Source organism: Dioszegia hungarica (genome assembly GCF_025882075.1).
Source record: "Dioszegia hungarica strain PDD-24b-2 chromosome Unknown MKK02contig_16, whole genome shotgun sequence".
Lineage (NCBI taxonomy): Eukaryota > Fungi > Basidiomycota > Tremellomycetes > Tremellales > Bulleribasidiaceae > Dioszegia > Dioszegia hungarica.
This window is the reverse complement of record NW_026515773.1, coordinates 334,708-354,678: the sequence shown is the minus strand read 5'-3', so window position 1 is coordinate 354,678 and position 19,971 is coordinate 334,708. Positions and strand designations below refer to the sequence as shown.

The 19,971-nt window shown below is 58.1% G+C and overlaps 9 protein-coding genes across 9 annotated transcripts; 7 read left to right on the top strand and 2 right to left on the bottom strand.

Moving 5' to 3' along the window:
- Positions 1–462: 462 nt before the first annotated feature.
- Positions 463–1,785, top strand: MKK02DRAFT_38222 (P-loop containing nucleoside triphosphate hydrolase protein; the record flags this gene model as incomplete). Its single annotated transcript, XM_053089996.1, has 5 exons — positions 463–633; positions 687–1,155; positions 1,204–1,493; positions 1,545–1,678; positions 1,734–1,785. 5 exons carry the CDS (start codon positions 463–465, stop codon positions 1,783–1,785), a joined length of 1,116 nt encoding a protein of 371 aa, XP_052943343.1.
- A 378-nt stretch (positions 1,786–2,163) lies between these two features.
- Positions 2,164–3,498, top strand: MKK02DRAFT_38221 (P-loop containing nucleoside triphosphate hydrolase protein; the record flags this gene model as incomplete). The annotated part of the gene is made up of 5 exons (XM_053089995.1): positions 2,164–2,334; positions 2,386–2,887; positions 2,935–3,230; positions 3,279–3,412; positions 3,459–3,498. The coding sequence occupies 5 exons, from the start codon at positions 2,164–2,166 to the stop codon at positions 3,496–3,498; spliced, it is 1,143 nt and encodes a 380-aa protein (XP_052943342.1).
- Positions 3,499–3,921: 423 nt separating this feature from the next.
- Positions 3,922–6,560, top strand: MKK02DRAFT_38220 (uncharacterized protein; the record flags this gene model as incomplete). Its single annotated transcript, XM_053089994.1, has 4 exons — positions 3,922–3,929; positions 3,985–4,325; positions 4,380–6,239; positions 6,283–6,560. The coding sequence occupies 4 exons, from the start codon at positions 3,922–3,924 to the stop codon at positions 6,558–6,560; spliced, it is 2,487 nt and encodes an 828-aa protein (XP_052943341.1).
- Positions 6,561–6,947: 387 nt separating this feature from the next.
- On the top strand, positions 6,948–7,661 carry MKK02DRAFT_38219 (uncharacterized protein; the record flags this gene model as incomplete). The annotated part of the gene is made up of 1 exon (XM_053089993.1): positions 6,948–7,661. The coding sequence occupies one exon, from the start codon at positions 6,948–6,950 to the stop codon at positions 7,659–7,661; it is 714 nt and encodes a 237-aa protein (XP_052943340.1).
- A 1,541-nt stretch (positions 7,662–9,202) lies between these two features.
- Positions 9,203–9,690, top strand: MKK02DRAFT_17374 (uncharacterized protein; the record flags this gene model as incomplete). Its single annotated transcript, XM_053085777.1, has 2 exons — positions 9,203–9,451; positions 9,502–9,690. Coding segments are annotated over 2 exons (438 nt in total), but the record flags the coding sequence as incomplete, so codon positions are not given.
- An 82-nt stretch (positions 9,691–9,772) lies between these two features.
- MKK02DRAFT_38217 (uncharacterized protein) lies at positions 9,773–10,502 on the bottom strand (the record flags this gene model as incomplete). The annotated part of the gene is made up of 5 exons (XM_053089992.1): positions 9,773–9,802; positions 9,841–10,059; positions 10,116–10,228; positions 10,281–10,356; positions 10,428–10,502. 5 exons carry the CDS (start codon positions 10,500–10,502, stop codon positions 9,773–9,775), a joined length of 513 nt encoding a protein of 170 aa, XP_052943338.1.
- Positions 10,503–10,768: 266 nt separating this feature from the next.
- On the top strand, positions 10,769–12,607 carry MKK02DRAFT_17326 (uncharacterized protein; the record flags this gene model as incomplete). Its single annotated transcript, XM_053085772.1, has 4 exons — positions 10,769–10,922; positions 11,007–11,243; positions 11,290–11,436; positions 11,481–12,607. 4 exons carry the CDS (start codon positions 10,769–10,771, stop codon positions 12,605–12,607), a joined length of 1,665 nt encoding a protein of 554 aa, XP_052943337.1.
- Positions 12,608–12,645: 38 nt separating this feature from the next.
- MKK02DRAFT_38215 (TAFII55 protein conserved region-domain-containing protein) lies at positions 12,646–14,919 on the bottom strand (the record flags this gene model as incomplete). Its single annotated transcript, XM_053089991.1, has 6 exons — positions 12,646–13,326; positions 13,378–13,630; positions 13,676–13,865; positions 13,901–14,120; positions 14,164–14,294; positions 14,346–14,919. 6 exons carry the CDS (start codon positions 14,917–14,919, stop codon positions 12,646–12,648), a joined length of 2,049 nt encoding a protein of 682 aa, XP_052943336.1.
- An 895-nt stretch (positions 14,920–15,814) lies between these two features.
- On the top strand, positions 15,815–19,093 carry MKK02DRAFT_34525 (uncharacterized protein; the record flags this gene model as incomplete). The annotated part of the gene is made up of 6 exons (XM_053088961.1): positions 15,815–16,084; positions 16,117–16,696; positions 16,741–18,142; positions 18,190–18,686; positions 18,730–18,822; positions 18,867–19,093. The coding sequence occupies 6 exons, from the start codon at positions 15,815–15,817 to the stop codon at positions 19,091–19,093; spliced, it is 3,069 nt and encodes a 1,022-aa protein (XP_052943335.1).
- Between the last annotated feature and the right edge of the window lie 878 nt (positions 19,094–19,971).

The window sequence follows — 19,971 nt, the reverse complement described above, 5'->3', positions numbered from 1 at the left end:
AGTGAAGTTGATCGAGGATATCGCTGAGCCTGCAAGCGACCGGGCAAGATCGCTTGAAGATCGCTGTCCACGTGGCGAAAGTAACGCACGGACTCGAAGATGAAACACACGGGGTAGTCAACCGGTCGGCACTCAGTCTGCTGGAAATTCTCTTTGTGTCAGGACGAGGCGCCGGGGCTGCCGCCAGCGGTTCTTGGGGCACGATAGCGGACAGATTCGTAGCATGCACCGTGAACGCCTTCGAGATGCTGATGCCGCCGGTTCCGAGAGTCTTACGGCATCGACTCGCGTACCTCACCTTTGGATCCAACCTGACGACTCGACCCTTTCGCCATCATCATCCTCACACACACACACGTCCACGCTTTTGTTCATGATGCTCGGATCCCTTTCGACTCCGACCAAAAAGCTTTCTTTCCACCATGCTCGCTGCCTTCATCAGCGATACAAAGTCCCGCAAGGATGCACGTCAAGCGACAGCTCGGCTGCTTTAGCCGGAACAACGGTATAAGTTCCCTTTCGACGAACCGTCAGAAGGTCATATACGCCCTAGCAACCGGGCGGGACTGTCTCATCCAGTCGTCCCTTCAGGACGATGCGGATGATCACTGGATGATGTCCATCATGCAGACCGTGAGTTACCTCGACAAGTATAAAGTCTATCTATCCTCTTACTCATCACCCAGATCAACTCCTCCGTCCGGACCACGCAGGTGCTCATCATCGTCTCCTCTCCCGAGCGCGCCAAGCAGCTTCACACGACGCTGATCGACCTCGGGAAGACCCTCGGCGTCTTCTGTCACTTCTGCGTATCGGAGAATCCCATCGTCCGGGACACGGCTCGGGCGACAAGCAATCCCCACTTCCTCGTCGGCACGCCAGAGCGGGTTCACGAGCTCATCAAGAGCAACAAGATCAATCTATCTACCGTCAGGATGCTCCTCCTGCCTGATGCCGACGACTTCGCTTCATCACCCGGCTTGAGGACCGTGATTCCCAAACTCCTCCTCGCCCTGCCAGCCGACTGTCACCTCGTCATGCTCTCGGTCGACACGCCCGACGAGGTCATGTATGCTGCAGAAGGGTATATGCGGGAACCCTTGCTGTTGATGGAGGACGAGATCGAGGAACTACTGCGACGCATGAGGCACTTCTGTGAGCATGCAACACCAATATGGGTGGAGGACCGGGCTGACGCAGCAGACATCATGGAGATTCCAGGATCGTGGCAGCTCGACACGCTATGGAATCTTTGCGAGTCCAAATTATTCGACCACGCCATTGTATTCTGCGCCACGATCAAGCGGGTCGACTGGCTCGTCAGCAAACTTGAAAAGCGCGGCCTTATCGCTATCGGGATTGGTCGGGCTACGGAGGACGCCCAGCTCAAGGTGGCTCTGGACGACTTCAGAACCGGGGCTTATCGTCTCTTGATATCTACCGATTTCCACGCAAGGGCGCTAGGTGACCAGCCTGCCGATATGATCATCAACGTGAGTTTTGCTTGGGGATCACATGTACAGCATTCAGGGCTGACGCTATAGTATGACATGCCACATGACAAGTTCAGCTACTTGCGTCGACTGGCCGGCCATGGTACGTCCACAAGTAGAAGCAAAGCCATCACCTTTGTGCGCGAGCAGGACTGCATCATGCTCGGACACATCGCGAGATCGCAGTGAGTTGCATCTGCACCAGCTTTGCGATTGAAGGCTCGAAGCTGACTCTGACAGTGATATCCTAGTGCACGAGGTACCGCGCAACGTCACGGACCTGATCTTCTGAATGGGCGGGTCCTGATCTTCGCGCTGGGCCTATATCTAGGGGGAGGGGTGATGTGTACATCATGTGACAGATGTGAGGGCCCTCTTGTACTTACATTGATCCAAGCAGAACTCAAGAGGTATGCTTCAGTACGCCGACGAGGAAGGCATGAGCTTCAGGATAAGCTCGAGATGGTGCGATTCAGATCGGCGATTTGAAGGGATCTCGCACTCATGCTTTGGTCAGCTCGGACCCCGCACACACACACACCGTGTCCTTCCGTTCTTCCAGGTACAGGCACACCCGCAGCAACAGACTTTGGGGTATTGACGACTGATCATCACTTGTAGGCTGACGATATCCATTGACACTATTCATCGAGACATCCAGATCTTGACAATGTCGCTCAAGCCAGAACTCGTCAGAGGTATCCACGAATACTGCCTCCCACCGCCCGCCGCCGCCCAGAAGGAGGCGATGCAGTACATCCTGGCAAGGCGGGACTGTGTCATTCAGGTCAAGTCGCATGTCAACGAGAGCTGCGTCTACCTGATCCCGATGCTGCAGGCCGTGAGTCTCTCTCTGCTCTCACTGTTGAGATTACGCATAGCTGACTGCCAGATCGACACGTCAGCCAGGCAAACCCAAGCTATAGTCATCGCCTCCACTCGAGAGATAGCGCAGGCTATCTGGACGACCGTCCGCGCCCTCAGCAAGCATCTCGGCGTCTACTGCTACTCCTTCGTCGGAGGCGGCACCTTTCCAGAGGACTGCCATCGAGCGAGACACAGGCCACAGGTCGTCGTGGGTACCGTCGGGCGGATCTGCGGTCTCGTCAAACGAAATGCGCTCGAGCTCGACCACGTCCGGTCAATATGCCTCAGCGAGGCTGATATGAGCATGCTGCCGTGGTCAGGGAATTCCCCTAACCCGATGGACTATCCGGAATCACCGGACGCCATCAAAGATCTCCTTCGTCGTCTACCGGTCAATAAACAGTTCGTCATGCTGTCAGCCAACCTTCCGGCAGTGGTTCTCGAGGCGGCAGATGAGTATATGCGCAATCACGTCAGAGTTCCACTGGAGGGGAAAGGGCACGATCTGGACGGGGTCAAGCAGTATTGTAAGTGCAGGTGGTGGGAGGCAACCCGGTTAGCGCTAAAGAGTCAGATATCTCTGCAGATTATGAGCGGGAGTTTTGTAAGCTCGAGATAGTACACCGTCTCCATCAGATCGGCATGCTCAATCGCGCGGTCATCTTCTGCTCGAAGAAGGAGAGGGTTGACTGGCTTACGGAGAAGCTGCGAGAGCGAAGAATTCCCACGATGAGCGTGCATTCTGGCGTCGACTACGAGGAGCGGAAGAGAAGAATCAGGAAGTTCTCCCTCGGTTCGGTCGGTATTTTGATCACCACCGATCTTCTCGCTCGATCTCTCGATGGACTCCGGGTTCCCGTGATCATCAATGTAAGCACTGCCCCACCTAACAATCCAAGCTATAGCTGATGTCCATAGCACGACATGCCATGGAGCAAAGCAGATTACATTCTCCGGGTGGACGATGGTGGGCGGTGTGGAGGAAAGCGGACTGCGATCACGCTCTTACGCCCGAGGGATCTCGAGCTTCTTCAAGAGATTGAGCAGTTCTGGTTAGCATCTCTTTTATGAATGAAATCGAGCTGACGCTGACCTTAGCGATATCGAGATCGAAGAAATGATCGTGAGATTGGATTAGGCGCCAGACGGGCGGAGGCTTAGGGGATACAGTAGTCGCGGACCAGAAGGGCGGATTCGAGGGATCAGGGGCGTATGAGAGTCTGGCGATGTGTTGTGATGTTCTGAACTCACGGCCGAGCTTTCCACTGCGTGTAATACGGGGTCTATGTGCTCTCAGGGCAGACATGGCGGGATACCATGCAGCTAGCTCCTGCCTTGAGAAAGAGCGCCACACTCGGAGACCACGTGGCGAATTTGCCACCCAGCCAATCCGCGTGTTGACGCGCCCCTGATTTCTTTCTCGTTTCCACCATCATCATCGCGTACACTGTACCTCTATCATCTCTCTATCAGCACCATACAAGCACCCCATACAGTCGATTACAAGGTATCGGAACCATCAGCACCAACGCCAATCGCTTCTCATCCCTGCGAACCGTGAATGTCAAGGTGAGTTCGGCCTTCTCGCTAAACAGTCACACGGACCCCCGTGCTGACAGTACAGACGCCGCGAAGCCGCGGAACTCGCTCGAGTTCTCCACCTCTCGACGCAACAAGCGCGCGTCGTTGCCGAAACAGGTCCACACACCCTGTCCAGCCCACACGGTACTGGCAAAGGCGGAAGCACGATGGATTCGCGCGAGATGGAGATCCGCGCATTGGAGCCGGGGATGATGGTGGATCAGGGAATGGGAGTGGATCCGAGGATGATCATGCGTCCTCCTGGGAGCTCGGCGAATGCTGCAGGGAGCAAGGAGGCGAGCTCCAGTCAGAGTGGGAACGGCACTGGCAGTGGGGAGGCGGGGAGGTCGACTATTGATCAGGCGGTGTCGACGGTACCGATGAGTAAGCTTTCTTCGATTCCTGGCTACGGTCGCCAGTCATGAGCTGATGAAGCAGGCGATACGAGCAACATTCAGGCCTTTACCCCTTCCGAATCCACCTCAGCCCCAAACAACAATCTCATTCCGGAAAGCAGCGATATGCAGCTCCCACCTCCCGGCCAACCCGCCGTGCAAACGCCAGCATCGACCGGCCCGGCGGATGCTAGCTCAGCCGCGAAAGGCGATTCTGCAGGATCCACCAGCCAGTCCCGCCCGCTCTTCTCGCCCACCCAAGGGTCCAGAAAGAATGCCGAGCCCACACCTCAGCGCAATCCCGCAGACGTCGAGGTATCTCCCCCTCGGCCCATCGTGAAGCATCAGTACTCCCGTATCGCTCCTCCCGTCGACGAAACCATCACGCCGGCTCCGCTTGCCAACGCTGGATCATCATCACGTCCTTATCAACTCTCCTCTTCCCCTGATCACCCCCCGGTTCCGGCGCCCGTCGTGGCGAAACCCCCTCGGCGGTCTCGTGCACTCCTCGAGGACTCGGAGGATGACGTGTATGACCCAAGTGAATCGGTCCGGCCCAAAAAGGTGGCCAAGAAGACTCCCGCGGCACCCAAGCAGAGCAAGAAGGCGAGCAAGAGTGCGGTAGCAACTCCGGTCGTGCAGGCGGTCGGGGCGGCGGCTGGCATCAATGTGCCAAGGGAGAACAGGGGAGACTCGCCGGATCCCCTTCTGATTGGGCCTTCCAAGTCAAGCGCAAACGTTGCCTCCCGCCAGATGTCATCCGCTTCCAACCCCTCCGCGGACACGCCCGCGGGAGGCAAGAAGGTATCCACCTCGAAAGCGAAGCCAAAGGCGGCTAGTACGGTATCAAAAGGCAAGGGCAAGGAGAAGGAGAAGGAGTTGCTACCAGACACACAGGAAGAGATGGGACCGGAGGGGTCGAAGCGCGTTTCCAGCAGGGTCAGGGAGAAGGAGCTGAAAGACGAAGCGGAAAAGCTTGAGAGGAGGCGAAAGCGTGCCGAGGAGAAGGCGCGGCTAGCAAAGGAAGCTGCTGCGAGCGTGGCGGCGGGGGAGCAGCCCGGTAGTGCTGGAAAGCTTGCTTCCAGCGAGGAAGGGGAAGGGTCGAAGGCGGATGAGCTGGAGAAGTCAGTCGAGGCATCAGCTGGACCGGTCGACACCCCATCGACAACCACGTCCCCAACGGTGAAGGCTGCCCGCCCGGTCAATCGCAAGCGTATTCTCTCGTCCTCACCCGCCCCGGAAGACAACGTCGTCGCCATCATGCCAGGTGCGGAGGCGGTACCGGTCAAGTCGGCGGCCCCCGCCGCTGATACTCATGTCCCTCCCGCTCGCGCGATATCAGTGGAATCGGTCCTTACCGACAAATCAGCCGAGGCAGGGCCCAGCAAGGTGACCTCTACCGCCAAGCGGCCTCCACCCAAAAAGTCGGCAACGCAAACGAAGAAGGCGGCTGCAGCGGCCAAGAAGGCAGCGGGCAAAGCCAAGGCTGCTGCGAAGGCACCGGCGCCAAAGAGCCGGGAGTTCATCGGGAGTGATGATGAGGAAGACGGGACGGAGAAAGGCAGGGCAGCGGCAGTGGAGGCTGAGCCCGAGATGGAGAAGGAGGAGGATGCGGCGCAAGCTGGACCGTCGAATAGCAAAGCACCAACAGAGGCGGAGAAGGTCGCGCCGGTCCCGCGAGAACCCTCGCCACAGCCAGGCAGGAGAGCAATGCCTGCCATGTCGGCTTCTCCCGAACCTCCTCATTCGCCTTACAGACCAGCTGGGACATCCCGTCCTCCGCTGACTGCGGTTCCGGCTCGAGTGACCAACATCGCCTCGTCCAGCTCACCACGGCATTCTCCGGGACCAATGAGCGAGAAGGGAACGCCTCTGCGCCCTGATGGAATCAAGTTCAAAACAGGTAAGTCTGCCTCACACATACTGACCGTGTGCTGACCATGCAGAACGAAACGATCTCGCGTCTGTCCTTTCCAAGTTCCCCAAATCTCGCTTCGCAGGCATGTCGCGCCGTCTCAAAATTGCCCCTCTGCACAGCAAGATCGGTCCCCCAAAGAAGGAACTACCGCCCGCACCCAAAAAGGCAGAAAAGAGGAAGAAGGGAGACAGTGACGATGATGAGGATGACGAAGAGGATGAAGAGGACGATGAGGACGGAGAGGGCGGTGTGAAGAAGAAGAAGTCAAAGGAGAAGGGGATTGAGTGGTACATGATGGAGGACTGAGCGAAGAGTGGTCTGGATAAGGGTGTTGGCAACGAGTTTGGTGGGATGTATCTTGATCAACTTGTATACACTGCAGACGACTTGCTGGCGTTATCAAAGGTCTGATATCCCGGTCGGTCCGACCTTTCTGCCTGAGCCCCCCTCTTTCGGAATACGGGAAATATATCCCATCTACGGAGCGGGTGGCTGCTCGCTATGCACGTGGCGAAGGTGAAACGCCTGGGCATCCAAGCCTCGAGCACGCCATTCGTACTAAATCTGGTCATCCTTTCATACTCGGGGCCCGGCACGCTCCGACGTAGACTCGGTCCCCCTCCGCCGCAGACCCCAGAAATCCAGCCACGTACCTCTACCATTTGCCACTCATCCCAATTCGCCGACTTCGCAATGAGCCCACCCCCGACAGTCCTCCAGGCGGAGAGCTCTACACCCAGAACCTTCCGGTCTCACTTCCAGCGTCTGCTCAGCCACATGCCGCCACCCGACGCAGAGTTCTGGAAGGATCTCGACTCCGGAGTTTTTCTCTGGCCTGTTGTGGACGTTCCGCTGCCCGAGAAACCGACGCTCCTGGCTCGGGAGCTTCTGCTGTGGACAGCCCGAGACGACCGGTATCTTCCGTCAGTCCAGCCCGTCGAAGGGTTGTCCGCTACTTTGCACCCGCCGCCAGGCTTCGCGTACAACCTTCACGGATGCCAGGCATGGGACAAGGATTCCACACCGACAGAGACGGGCAGCCGGGTCATCACCTATCTGCTCAGCGAGACTCCTGTGACCTTCCGCAGCGCCGATGGCAAGCAATCATCGATCGACAGCAATTCAGTTGTGAAAAGCAGACTTTCCTCCACTGCAGACCTTATTGGGACCATGAAGGGCGTTTTTGGCAGGCTCTTGTCAGACCGCGCGAATCAGGAAATCCTCGATCTCCAGGTGCAGACCGATCCGTTGGCTGCTACCCACTACTACATCTTCAAGGGCACTGAGATCCTGGGCGTCAGCACGGACCTCTTGACTCGGATCTCCGCGACTGGTGCCACCCGACTGAAAATGGACGTGATGGTCGTCTGCTGCCAGCCGAGCGTTGTTGAGCGTCTTGGTCCGTAGCGCTATCGATATGTATTCTCTTGCTTCTGTTACCTCGAGAGGGTATCGCATAACATCCTGCATCAGTATGAGCCGCACCTTACATGTATCTATGCAGGAGGGAATCGTGCAGCGTATCGACCTTGTCAGTGGCCGTGGCTCAGTGCCACATTCGCAGAAGCGAAGCGCCACATTCCTCAGTGGGCTCAACGACGCAGCTCGCGGTCAAGCCAAACGACATAGCCATTCTCAACTCCAGCTTCACCAATCGCCATGGCCGGATTGTCAATCAAGGGCGCCGCTCGAGCTCGACACGACGCAAATATTACCCCACTCGCTGCGGGACCGCTCCCGGCCCCGTCCACCGTTCCTCCGAGCGAGGACCGAGACCGCCGGAAACTCGTCCGACCTACCGCTCCTGCGCGCGCAGAGATCAGCGCAAGTACCTCCGAAGGTAGTCCAGCCAGGGCAGCGAAGCAAATACAGATCAAGGGGGTACCAAGGGAAGAGCGGCGGGATGGCAGCCCCCAGCGGAGTCAGGCTGGAAACGGCAACGGGGATGTCTCGCCCAGCTCCCGGGGGAGAAGACCCTCATCTTCTTTAAAGATAGAGCACAAGTGAGTCTCACACTGAGGCGATGGAGAAAGAGTAGCTGTCGCTGATCAGAGCCTACATCTACTGCCTCGCTCTACACTACTCGCCTTTCACCCAAACCGGAACCACTGGCCTTAATCTACAGGACCGAGCCAGCTCCTAGGCGGAGACAAGAAGAACCAGCGAGGACCGAGCGCACGAGCGTGAAGGGTCAGGAGAGCAGGTCTCGCCGAGACACTACGCGAGAAGCCCAGCCGGCCAAGCGGACCGAGGGGAGACGGGACTACAGTCGGGATCGCGAGCGGGACCACCCGCCCTCTTCACGCGACCGACCTGCGGAACGTACTCGGGACAGCCGGCGAAGATCTAGGTCTCGCTCGGACTCAAGGGACAGGTCGAGACGTGAGAGACCTAGGGAGCGAGAAAGGCCGGATTCTTCGAGACGGGACAAGGAGCGCAGCCGGAAATCTGAGGGCGATTCTTACCGGCCCAGAGAGTCAAGCGGCAAGCGATCAAGTCGAAGAAGGAGCAGGTCTTCCTCCTCAAGCGATAGCTACGACTCGGAGGAGGAAGAGCGGAGGAGACGTAAGCGAAGGAAGCAGAAGGAGCGCGAACGCGAGGAGGAAGAGCGAGAGGTGAGTTATAGACTCTGTCGTGTAGGGTGAGAGACATAGCTGATCGTCCAAGGAAAGGAGACGGCGGAGAAAAGAGAAGGAGAAGCGGGAAGAAGGCAAAGATAAGGAAAAGGTGAATCTTGCTGCTCTACTGTCAAGCAAGGCCGGAGCTGAACGTGCTAGAAAAAGATCACAGCCGCTTCCACGGGCACCTGGGGTCAGTATGGGGTGATATCGGAAAGAGAGTGAGTGATCAGTCTTTGTGGTCACTGTTCAACGCTGACAAAGCAGTCACGGACGTATGACCTATGTGCGTCTATCATCCTGTACATCGAAGACAAAAGCTGATCGAAGCAGGAGTTCCGCGCTTGGCTGGTAGAGCAGCGCCGCCTAGACCCGGACGCCATTCCTCGCGATAAGGTCAAGCGGGAGTTTGCAACCTTCGTCGAGGACTTCAATACCGCCACGCTGCCTCACGAGAAGTACTACAATATGGCGCAGCATCAGGCTCGGCAGGCTGCGATGAGGAACGGGGAGACGGCTGTTGAGCCGCTGAAGTACGATCCAAGGGCTGATGAGAAGGCTCACGTCGCGCGACTCAGGGTGAGCTACACAGCTTGCACAGATTCCAGTGCAGTTGAGCTGACATGCAGGCCACACATGTGCCCGATGAGGCCGATCTAACGCGAGAAGAGATCGTCGAGCTCAGGCGGCTGGAAAGGGAGCGGGTCGAGGCGTCCAAGCGCCGTCAGCTTGGCCTGGAAATACCCAAGAATCTCGGCGTGCGGACCGTAGAAGTACCCATCGAGACCTGGCAGGATCCCAATCTCTTCCATTCCTAGATCATCATGCATCTCCTATTCCTCCAACCGCGTCACTTCAATACCCAACACGATCGAGTCCTCTCCCGCCTTTGGAGCAACCTCAACTTCCCATCGTCCCAATTCCTTCATTCTTGCCAGGTCATCTTCCTCTCGCCAGAACACGTCCACTACGCCTGATGGAATCTTGTAGTCGTCCTCTAACCGCTTGACGACGTCTGCGAGCGTGACGGATCCGTATATCGTCTTTGCTTTTGGCGAGATGGTGCGGTGTGGGAAATGGAACGAGACGGGGAGGGATTGGATGGCTTCGAGGACGGCGGCAGAGGTGGGTGGGACAGCGGCAGGCTCGGATGCTGATGGAGCGCTGGCTGTTGGTGGGGGGGCACGCTAGCAGCTTGAGCTCCGAGCTCCGCAGCCCTCAGTATAGCGAGGATCGGACATACCTCTGTTCGCTGCTGGACCCGGTCGGACGGCCGCTTCCATGGTACGAATCTAGCCTGACCGGTAGGTAAGAGCTGATTTCTTGCTCTCCCGGGATTGACCAGGACTCGGTCATCTACTCAATCAGTGCCGTAGCTCTTGCCCTGGCGAGATACATCCTGACGCACTTGTGAAGCCTAGACCGTCGACATCTTCTAATAATTGGATGAGCACCTGCCGGCGGGATGAGCTGGGCGCGCTAGACTTTTCAATCAGCATTTATCTTACAGGCTCAGAGCTCGATCAACATGAATCACTGGAGCTCGAAGACTCACACTGAAAGCTGCGATGCCGCAGGGAAGAGATGGACGTCCGGTCCGAAGGGCAGATCTCAGTGAGACGAAGGCCATTTTGGGCGAGATTTTCGAGCGGGTCCACGCTAGTATCTGCAGAGATACTATACGCCGTCCTGTACAGTGCCGTTGTCTACTTTTATCAAGAGAGTAGAGTGGATGTGAGCTGCTGATGATCTGGCTGCAGCATGTCTTCCGGTTTGAACTTTCTGAGTGAGAATGACGTTACGTAAGCAGGTTGCTGGTGTAGCAAAAAAGTTGTGAGCCGCAGCGCTGCCCATATGCCATCTTGCCATCTTACCTCAATCAAGCACGATTACAACATGGACAGAGGCGCAGCACGCAGCCGCAAGAGGTCACAGATCCAGAACGGGCCCGCAGCACCGCAACATGCCGAATCCAGCGGCGCTCCCCATCGGCCCCGACCCGAGGGGAACGACCGGTTCCGTCAGCCTCACGCCGAAGGCGCTTCAGGTGGTGGTCCATCTCGTCCCCGCCCAGACGCCCGCCCAGCACGTCCTCCACGGCTCGAGAAGAAGCCCAAGCAGCTTCTGGACGAAGCGACGCGGTACAAGCCTAAAGCGATCCGCTCGTCCGCCGCGCTTATTTGGTCCCAGGCGGCATTCGCTATCCCGCCGCCAAAGGATGTGCTAGAGGGCGTGAGGAGGGTAGATCTGGCGGGGAGCGGATTGACGGATGTGAGCTGGTTGAAGGGGACGGGGGTGACGTGGTTGAATCTGGCGGGGTGTCAGATCAGTGAAGGGTGGGAGGCGGTCGGAAGTCTGACGGAATTGTCTGGTGAGTCTGCGTTGAAGCGTGCAAGAGGGTCAAGCTGACATGGCAGTGCTCAATATCAGCAATTGCGGGCTGAAGCAGCTCCCGGACAGTCTGAAGGGGCTGGTCAATCTCAAGGCGCTGGTGGCTATGGGGAATGAGTGGACGAGCATCGACGGAGAGGTGCTGTCCAGCTGGAAAGAGCTCAACTCTCTCAGTGCGTCTCTGTCTCCTCCGAGCCTATTCAAGCTGACGTTCCAGTCGTTTCGCACTCTCCTTCGCTCTCGTCCCTCCCCAAGGCGCTCGCACAGGTCGTCCACCTCTCCAAACTCACCTTCTCCCATTGCCCAAAACTCTCCGCTACATCACTGCCCGACCTCTACCCCCTCCCCCTCCTCCGCGATGTTAAGATGAATAATCTTCCACTCCTCACTTCCCTTCCCTCCCATATCTCCGCATGGGGTACCGGCGACCTCAGCCTGACTCGCAAGCCACGAGCGAACGACGCCGACTCGGACTCGGACCAGCCCGGCGAGAGCTCCACCGTGCGGCGCGGCGAGGGCTTGGAAGTTCTCGACCTCGGGAACTGCTCTTTGCCGTACGGCGCTATCGAGGGGGTGTTCCTCAAGCCCAAGTCGGCCAAATGGGCACATCTTCGTTCATTGACCCTTCACTCGAATCCCCTCGGTACGACCCACCCAAACTATTCGGAACTCCTTCAGGCGTCGGCCCTTCTCCCGAATCTACAGATTGTTGATGCGAAGCGGGTCGTCGAGCGGAAACGGAAAGGAGAGGTCTCCGAGTCCAAGAAGGAGAGGATGGCTAGGGAGCGAAGGGAGAACAAGATGAAGCCTAGTGGGGCGAATGTGGGCGGGACAGGGGCGATGCGGAAGTGGGGTGGTGAAGCGGATGAGAGGGAAGAGGTGGTCGAGCCTGTACCGGCGGAAGAGAAGAAGGTGAAGAAGCGCAAGGCGGAGGACGGTGAGAAGATCAAGGTGAAGAAGGCGAGGGTGGACGGGGAGCCACGAAAGTTGAAGAGCGACAAGACTGGGAAGGCCGACGACCACAAGGCAAAGCCAGCACCAGCGGCCCCACCAGCTGCAGAGGCTGCACTGGACCCGTCCCTGTCCGTCGCGCCGGCCAAAAAGCCTACGAAACCTGCGGCGAAGGAACCGGTATTCGAGGTGATTGACGTGGCCAAGGCAGCCAAGGCGGCGAAGGGAGAGAAGGTCGGCCGGCTGGAGCGGAGGCTGAAGGAGAGGAAGGATAAGAAGCAGGGTATCGAGCCAGTTAAGGACGTGGCACCGGTGGATCTGAAGAGTCTCTTTGGGGCAGGGGCAAAGACAGATGATAATGAGGACTCTGGACTGGGTGTAGGAGGCTGGTAACAGGACATATGTATACAATGTATCGTAGCTACTATCATCTAGTCGTCGCTATCGTCACTGTCTCCACTATCATCCTCCTCTGCTCCTTCTACTAATCGGCGCATCCCTACTCCGCCCTCCCGTGTCGAGAAGTCGGGCGCGAACTGATCCATCGCCGGCGAGCTAGGCATCATCCCGTCTCCGCCTTGCAGCTTCTCCAGGTCATCCTCCAGGACCATGGCATCGATGGCCTCCATCGCGTCCGTCTGGTCTTGCACCTCGGCCTGCCCACCCAGCTCAGCAGCCAGCATCGCCGCCATCTCGTCGTTCTCATCTGCTTCGTCCTCGTCATCGTCTTCTCCTTCCCCGTACTCCTCTGTGCCCTCTGCGAGCTGTTCCTCTCCGTCCGTCTGGACGTCCTCCTCGGCACCCGGGCCCATGATGGCCGGACTGTCTGGCTCCATATCGACGTATTGGCTCCTGGGCGTGTCCGGTCCAGTCGCTTCCTCCTCTGCACTCACATCGTCCTCTTCCTCCTCCCCGAACAGGTCATCCTCCTCGTCCGAGAATGGCGCGGGTTCCGCTGCGGCTCCACCGGGTGCAGCAGGCATCTCGACATCCTCGTTGACAGCTTCGGCGACAGGTTTTGCCCGTTCGACTTCATCGACGAGGACTTGCCTCGCGACAGCCTTGTTGTTGATATCGTTCATCATACCCGCGATGGTCTCTTCGAAACGTTTCTACACATTAGCCCAGCCCGCTGTATATTGTATGAAGCCGACAATACATACGACCATGATGATATTCCCACCCTGGAATCCTGCCCGCTTCTTCTCAATAGCCGCCTCGAGCTGCTTGATCTCACTAGCGAACTGCCTGATCTTGGCCTTCTTGGCCGCAGTCTCCTCGTCGTCCTCTTCCCCATCTTCATCCTCATCTTCCCCAGCTTCGTCTGCATCGTCTGCATCTCCCTCTTCAAAGCCATCTTCGTCCTCTGATTGTTCGGAACGAGATATTTCCTCCCGCATAGCATTTACCAAATCCCTGGTCATCAGCTTGAGCCCGCATCTCGGAGGAGGCTTTACTCACTCGTCCAGTCCATCGTCTTCTCCCTCTGCATCTTCGTCCTCGCCTTCCTCCCACGGTGCTTCAGACGGCATGACGCTTCCTGGATCGCCATACGACCCTTCGCTGGGGTTATAGCCTTGCCATGGGACATTCGGATCATAATCGGCATAGTATGAGTCTGGGATATCGGGGTCCAGCGCATCTATCAGATCTGGACGTCAGCCGGTGACAGAGACGCAGGCGTACCGTACGAAGAGCTCTCGGCCTCATTGTCTTTCGCAATCAACTCCTCCACTTGCTCCTCTACTACCTCGATCATCCGCCGACTGAGACGCTTCCTGAAACGGCGTTTCCGGACGTGCCGGAGAGGAGGGGTGATGCCGTGTGGCCAGATATAGTCATCTTGATTGATAGCGCCTGATGGGATGTTGGCTTCCGAGGCTACTTGGGGACCAAGGACGAGCATCTGAAGTCTCAGCCAGATTCTTCTCTTAGACAAAGCAGCATACCTGTGAGATGTCCGCAACTTTGAAGAGATGTCTCGAGTCGTGCGTCTTTTGAGACTCGATGATACAGGGCAGGTCCACGAGCTTGGACGAGTAGGTTGCTCCGCCAATCTTGACTGCCGCCCTCCTTGAGTCTAGATTATCAGCTCTTCCCGCGGCGGGCCTCCCAGCGGTAATCAACCCACCAAGAAACTTCATTTCGAGCGCCTCCAGTCCCTTCCCCTTGATCATCTCCCTCAGTCCCATACCGCCCTTCTTCCCATCCGCCACCTCCTTCGGCACCCGCAGAATGAACTGCTCCTCAAACTCGAGCGGTTCCTCTGGATTCTCATCCAGCTCTCGATCGTATTCTCCCAGAAAGCTGTCCATCGTCCCACCTGCCGCCTCTCCTATTCCCTGCCCGTTCATCTTGAGCGACAGCTTGAGACGACCGGTGCCCCCATCCCCGCCCGACCGAGTGGATATTCGAGTCCGGCCAGACTGTCGACCGGGACCCGCACCTCCTGGCTGAGCGCCTCTTCCCCGACCCCTGCCGCGACCGACACCACGTAGTCCACGTCCTCTGCCTCGACTACCGCGTCCCCGGCTCGAGGATGAGGGGTCCGAGGAGGGTAATTGGGGGACGGCGAATTGAGGAGAGTTGAGTGTCACGCTCGAAGGGCCAGTGATAGGCGCTGGGGCAGCCAGACCCATCGGCGCAGGTACTTGGGCCATCAGTGCTGATGACGGCCCTGCTTCTGGCCAGTTTATGCCGTCCATCGCAGGCAGATCGTGGAGCTAGTGTGAAGGGTGACCGGTGTAAGGTGGAAGGTGGGAGGTGGGGGGCAGTACGGGTGGCTCTTAATAGCTCTCTCGATGCTGAGGCAATCTGGCGCACGGACAGGTACGTGCTGCAGTCATTCCGCGGAGACGTTTCTGTATCTGCATTTTGCATCTCATATGCATCCTTCCCTACGCCCAGTGCTGTTCACAACCTCCCTTCAGCATGTATTGATACACTACTCGTATGTACGCCTCAGCACTGGTCTTCGTGACGCATGGACCCGACTTCGGCCCGAGGACTCAGCGCTCAGCTCGGCCACAGCGCGCAGCGGCCCGCCGCGCCGCACCGCCAGTGCAGCCATTGACTCCTCTCTTCACTCTATCCTGTTGGATCAGGCGTGCCGCTCGCTCACGCGGCTGGCACATCAGACATACTGCCGCATACGCCACCACCACTCATAGGCGCCGTGAGCTTCGGCACGGAGGCATAGGCCACATCAGAGGGCGGAGAAAAATGCCGAGCGCGATTTTCTCGCGGCGGGGACGGTAAACCGATCTGCCAGACCATCGAGACAGCTGTGCAGCTTGGTATACTGACGAGAGCGCCTTGGCGCGGCAGGCGGTCCGTAAATCGCTCACGCTCCAGTCGCTACTCAACCATATACAGCTTCTAACCGGTCAGCAGATCATCTCAATCCCCATCCTATCATTGGAATATCGAATCCTGTTCGTCCACGATATGTCCCCTGCCGCATCAGAAGTCGTCAAGGTCGGCCTCTCCCCTGCAGTCCACCTAGAGAAGGCGACCGCGTCCGAGCCGGCACGAGCTAGCGACACCGATGTCGCCTACGTCAATCCCGCCCCCTTCCGGGAGCTGCCCACCCGCCTGGCGATGATGGTGGATCCCAAGTCGCTCGAGGAGCTGGAGCAGATCGGAGGCGCGGCGGGCCTCCTGGAGGGTCTTGGGGTAGACCGGAAGACCGGCTTGATCGAAGCTGGTGGAGGGGCGGACAGGGCAGGAGATGCCATGCGTCCTGTCGGCGCACAGTGGCAGGCGAGCATCGAGATGAGGCAGCAGGTTTATGGTGTCAACGAGCTCCCAAGACAGCCGGTCAAGAGCTTGTTGCAGCTCATGCTGCTGGCGTTCAAGGACAAGATTCTAGTAGGTCAGTCACCGTATCAAGCTAATCTCAGATCCTCCTTACAGCTGCGGCGGTCGTATCCCTAGTCCTCGGTATCTACCAAGCCACCGGCGGCGAGCCCCACATCGTCCGAGATGCCGACTGCCCGGACGGCTGTGTTGCACCTTCTCTTGAGTGGGTCGAAGGTGTCGCCATCGTCGTCGCCATCGTCATAATCGTCCTCGTCAGCTCCCTTACCGACTGGCAGAAGAAGCGCCAATTTCAAAAGCTCAACGACCAGCGCGACGACCGGACCGTCAAGGTCTTGCGGAACGGTCAGGAGCAAGTCATCAACACTAAGCTCCTGGTCGTCGGCGATGTTGCCCTCATCGAGCCGGGAGAAATCATCCCCGTCGACGGCGTCTTCCTATCCGGTTACAACGTTCGTGTCGACGAGTCGGGCGCGACCGGCGAGTCAGATGCAATCCGGAAAGGGACCTATGAGGAGTGTATGGCGGAGCGAGATGCCAGTGGCGGTCAGGGGCGCAAGCTGGATTGCTTTATGGTATCTGGAGGGAAGGTGACGGAGGGGGTGGGGCAGTATATTGTCATCTCGACTGGTACCAACACCTTTCACGGACGGATCATGATGTGTGAGTGAATCTTGTCTGTCGAGACGATTCGAGCTGACCGGCAGCCATGCTGGGCGAGGCCCAAGCCACTCCTCTCCAAGTCAAACTCAACAAGCTCGCGGAGCTCATCGTCAAAGTCGGTCTCTGGTCCGGCGGCCTACTCTTCCTCGCCCTCATGATTCGATACTTTGTCGCCCTCAAAGTCGAGGCGGACCGCACGCCTGGTCAGAAGGGGCAGGACTTCATCCAACAACTCATCATCGCCGTCGTCCTCATCGTCGCTGCCGTCCCGGAGGGTTTGCCCCTTGCAGTCACCCTCTCCCTCGCATTCGCCACCAACCGCATGACCCGCCAGAATCTACTCGTCCGGGTATTGGGGTCATGCGAAACCATGGCCAATGCTACCGTCGTCTGCACAGACAAGACCGGGACCCTTACCCAGAACGAGATGACGGTCGTCGCCGGTACTCTCGGTCTCGACACTCGGTTCGCGCGGGACTTGGCATCGTACCCTGCTCGGACCAATACGAGCGCGGCCTCCTCACTCGATGCCTCCGACCTCGGTCGAGCTGTCTCTGCGGAGCTTCAGCGTACTCTCAATGAAGCTATCTGCATCAACTCGACCGCTTTCCGCGCGGACAACGAGGAGGGCGCTACCTTCGTGGGCAGCAAGACAGAGACCGCTCTGCTGCGCCTCGCATACGACCTCGGCTGGGCGGATTACCGTCAGACTCGCGAGAGCCAGCCAGTCGTTCAGATGATCCCCTTTTCGTCCGAGCTCAAGGCGATGGGCGTCGTTGTCAATCTCGGCGACAAGTATCGGCTGTACATCAAAGGGGCCTCCGAGGTCCTAATCAGGATGTGCAGTCGGTACGTCGCGGTCCAAGGCGCCGAGGATCAGGGTACTCCGACCGAGCTTACGGACGGGGCCATGTCTCAGTACATGTCTACGATCGGGTTCTACGCCGATCAGTCCCTTCGTACCCTTGCCCTCAGCTATCGGGACTTCGCCTCTTGGCCGCCGGCGGGCGCTGAGATGGTCGACGAGCACACCGTCTCGTTTCAGTCGCTCGCGGGCGATCTCACCCTCCTCACCATCGTCGGCATCCAGGACCCGCTGCGCCCCGGCGTTCCGGAAGCTGTATCTCAGTGCTTCCGAGCGGGTGTAGGAGTGAAGATGTGCACTGGCGACAACGTCATCACCGCTCGGGCAATCGCCAAGGAGTGTGGGATCCTCACAGGGGACGGGCTCGTCATGGAGGGACCCTACTTTCGCGCGTTGAGCGACTCGGAGCGACACCGGGCGGTGCCAAAGCTGCAGGTGCTTGCTAGGTCTTCGCCAGAGGACAAGAAGTTGCTGGTGCAGACTTTGCGGGATCAGGGCGAGGTGGTTGGGGTTACCGGAGATGGGACGAACGATGGTCCCGCTTTGGTTCTAGCTCACGTTGGATTTGCTATGGGTATCAGGTGAGTACTCGCTCAGGCGTGCGCTGGTACACAGCTGACTTGGGCAGCGGCACCGAGGTCGCCAAGACCGCTTCGGACATCATCTTGATGGACGACTCCTTCTCCAACATCATCGTCGCCATCAAGACTGGTCGGTGCGTCAACGACTCGGTCCGAAAGTTCATCCAATTTCAACTCTCGGTCAACATAGCCGCCATCATCTTGACCTTCGTCTCTGCCATCGAGTCGCGGGCGAAACAGTCCATTCTATCGGCAGTGCAGCTCTTGTGGGTCAACCTCATCATGGACACATTCGCAGCGCTCGCACTTGCCACCGATCCGCCTACCGACTCGTCGCTGGATCGTAAACCCTCGCGCTCATCCGAACCCCTCATCACCCCCGACATGGGCAAGATGATCCTCTTCCAGGCGATTTATCAGTGCATCGTCTGCTTCGTCCTCCACTTTGCTGGGCACCGGTTGCTCGGCACGAACGCGGACAGCGTCGCTGCGCAGGCGGAATTGCGGACCCTGGTCTTCAACGTGTTTGTCTTTTGTCAGATATGTGAGTCTTTCCTCCTTGCATCGAGTCCGAGCTAACTCTTCAGTCAACCAAATCAACTGCCGCCGCCTTGACCGCCAGTTCAACATCTTTGAGGGTTTCTTCCGCAACTACTGGTTCATGGGGATCTTCATCATCAGCAAGTTGATCGTGGTCGTGCTAGAGGCGGTGCTGACGTATCAGTGTGTGGTGGCCAAGTCATCATTGTCGAGGTCGGCGGGGCAGCCTTCCAAGTCACACGTATCTCTGGCCGAGACTGGGCCATCAGCATCGTCGCTGGGCTCTTATCCTTCCCTATCGGCGTCCTCATCCGTCTCTTGCCCACAGACCCGTTCTATGAGCTGTGCGTACGGTGCAAATTCTACAAGAAGGAGGATGGCGGCGTGCTGGCGGAGGGATCAGAGGTGTGAGATGCAAGGAAAGTAGGGCTGGAGGGCGTGAATATTGGTTGGGGAGGTGTTGTCGAGCGATCGAATGAGATAGGGTTCTGAAGTTGGGGATCTGGTTCGGTATACCTGGCGCGAGCATATACCCATGGATGCAGTCCGTTATCTGTCGTGCCCTGCTGGAACGACGTCTGCGGAGTCGCCTAAAAGCGTGAGCGATCAGCTGAATGTCACGCCTCCTAGCCAAGCCGATCGCCGAGGGCACCAAGGACTTAGGGCTGCAGGGGGAGAGGCTATGCATTACTGGATGAAACGATCAGCGGCATCTCACTGAAGGGCTTCGGACAGACAGACGGGAGCACAAGCTCGCAAGAAGATAGCAGCTTCGACATCGCGCAATAGAGGATCGACATCGACTAAGCAGAATAAACCAATTGAGCATTTGTCCATGCGTCTCCGTCCATCTGGTCTGCAATCCCCACCCCTATCCTTCGCCCCAAGCCGCTTGCAAAGATCGCCCCCACCAATATCGCCGCTCGGCGATCGAGCCTGCCGTTGATGAATGATGAAGTCCTCGATTGAGGAGGATAATAAAAGCGGGTGGACACAGCGCGCGCTGGAGTCGTGTGTACATGCGAGCTGTTGTCGCGTGGATGGTGTGGATGGAACCTGCCGCCGGTGAGTCGAGGTGTGGTCGCCGGTCCGCGGAAACCTTGATGGTAGTAGCTGTGTCGCAGAGCAGAGAAGCAGCGGTGGGGACGCAGTGAGGGGCGGGTCGAGGTAGTCTCCGCAGACCATGGCATTGTAGAGGCCGTCGAGTCATATGGAGGGCGTGTTCTTGGCGAAAAAGGGTGGAAGCCGGATAGATGGCAAGCGAAAGAGAGGAGATCGAGGTGAACCAG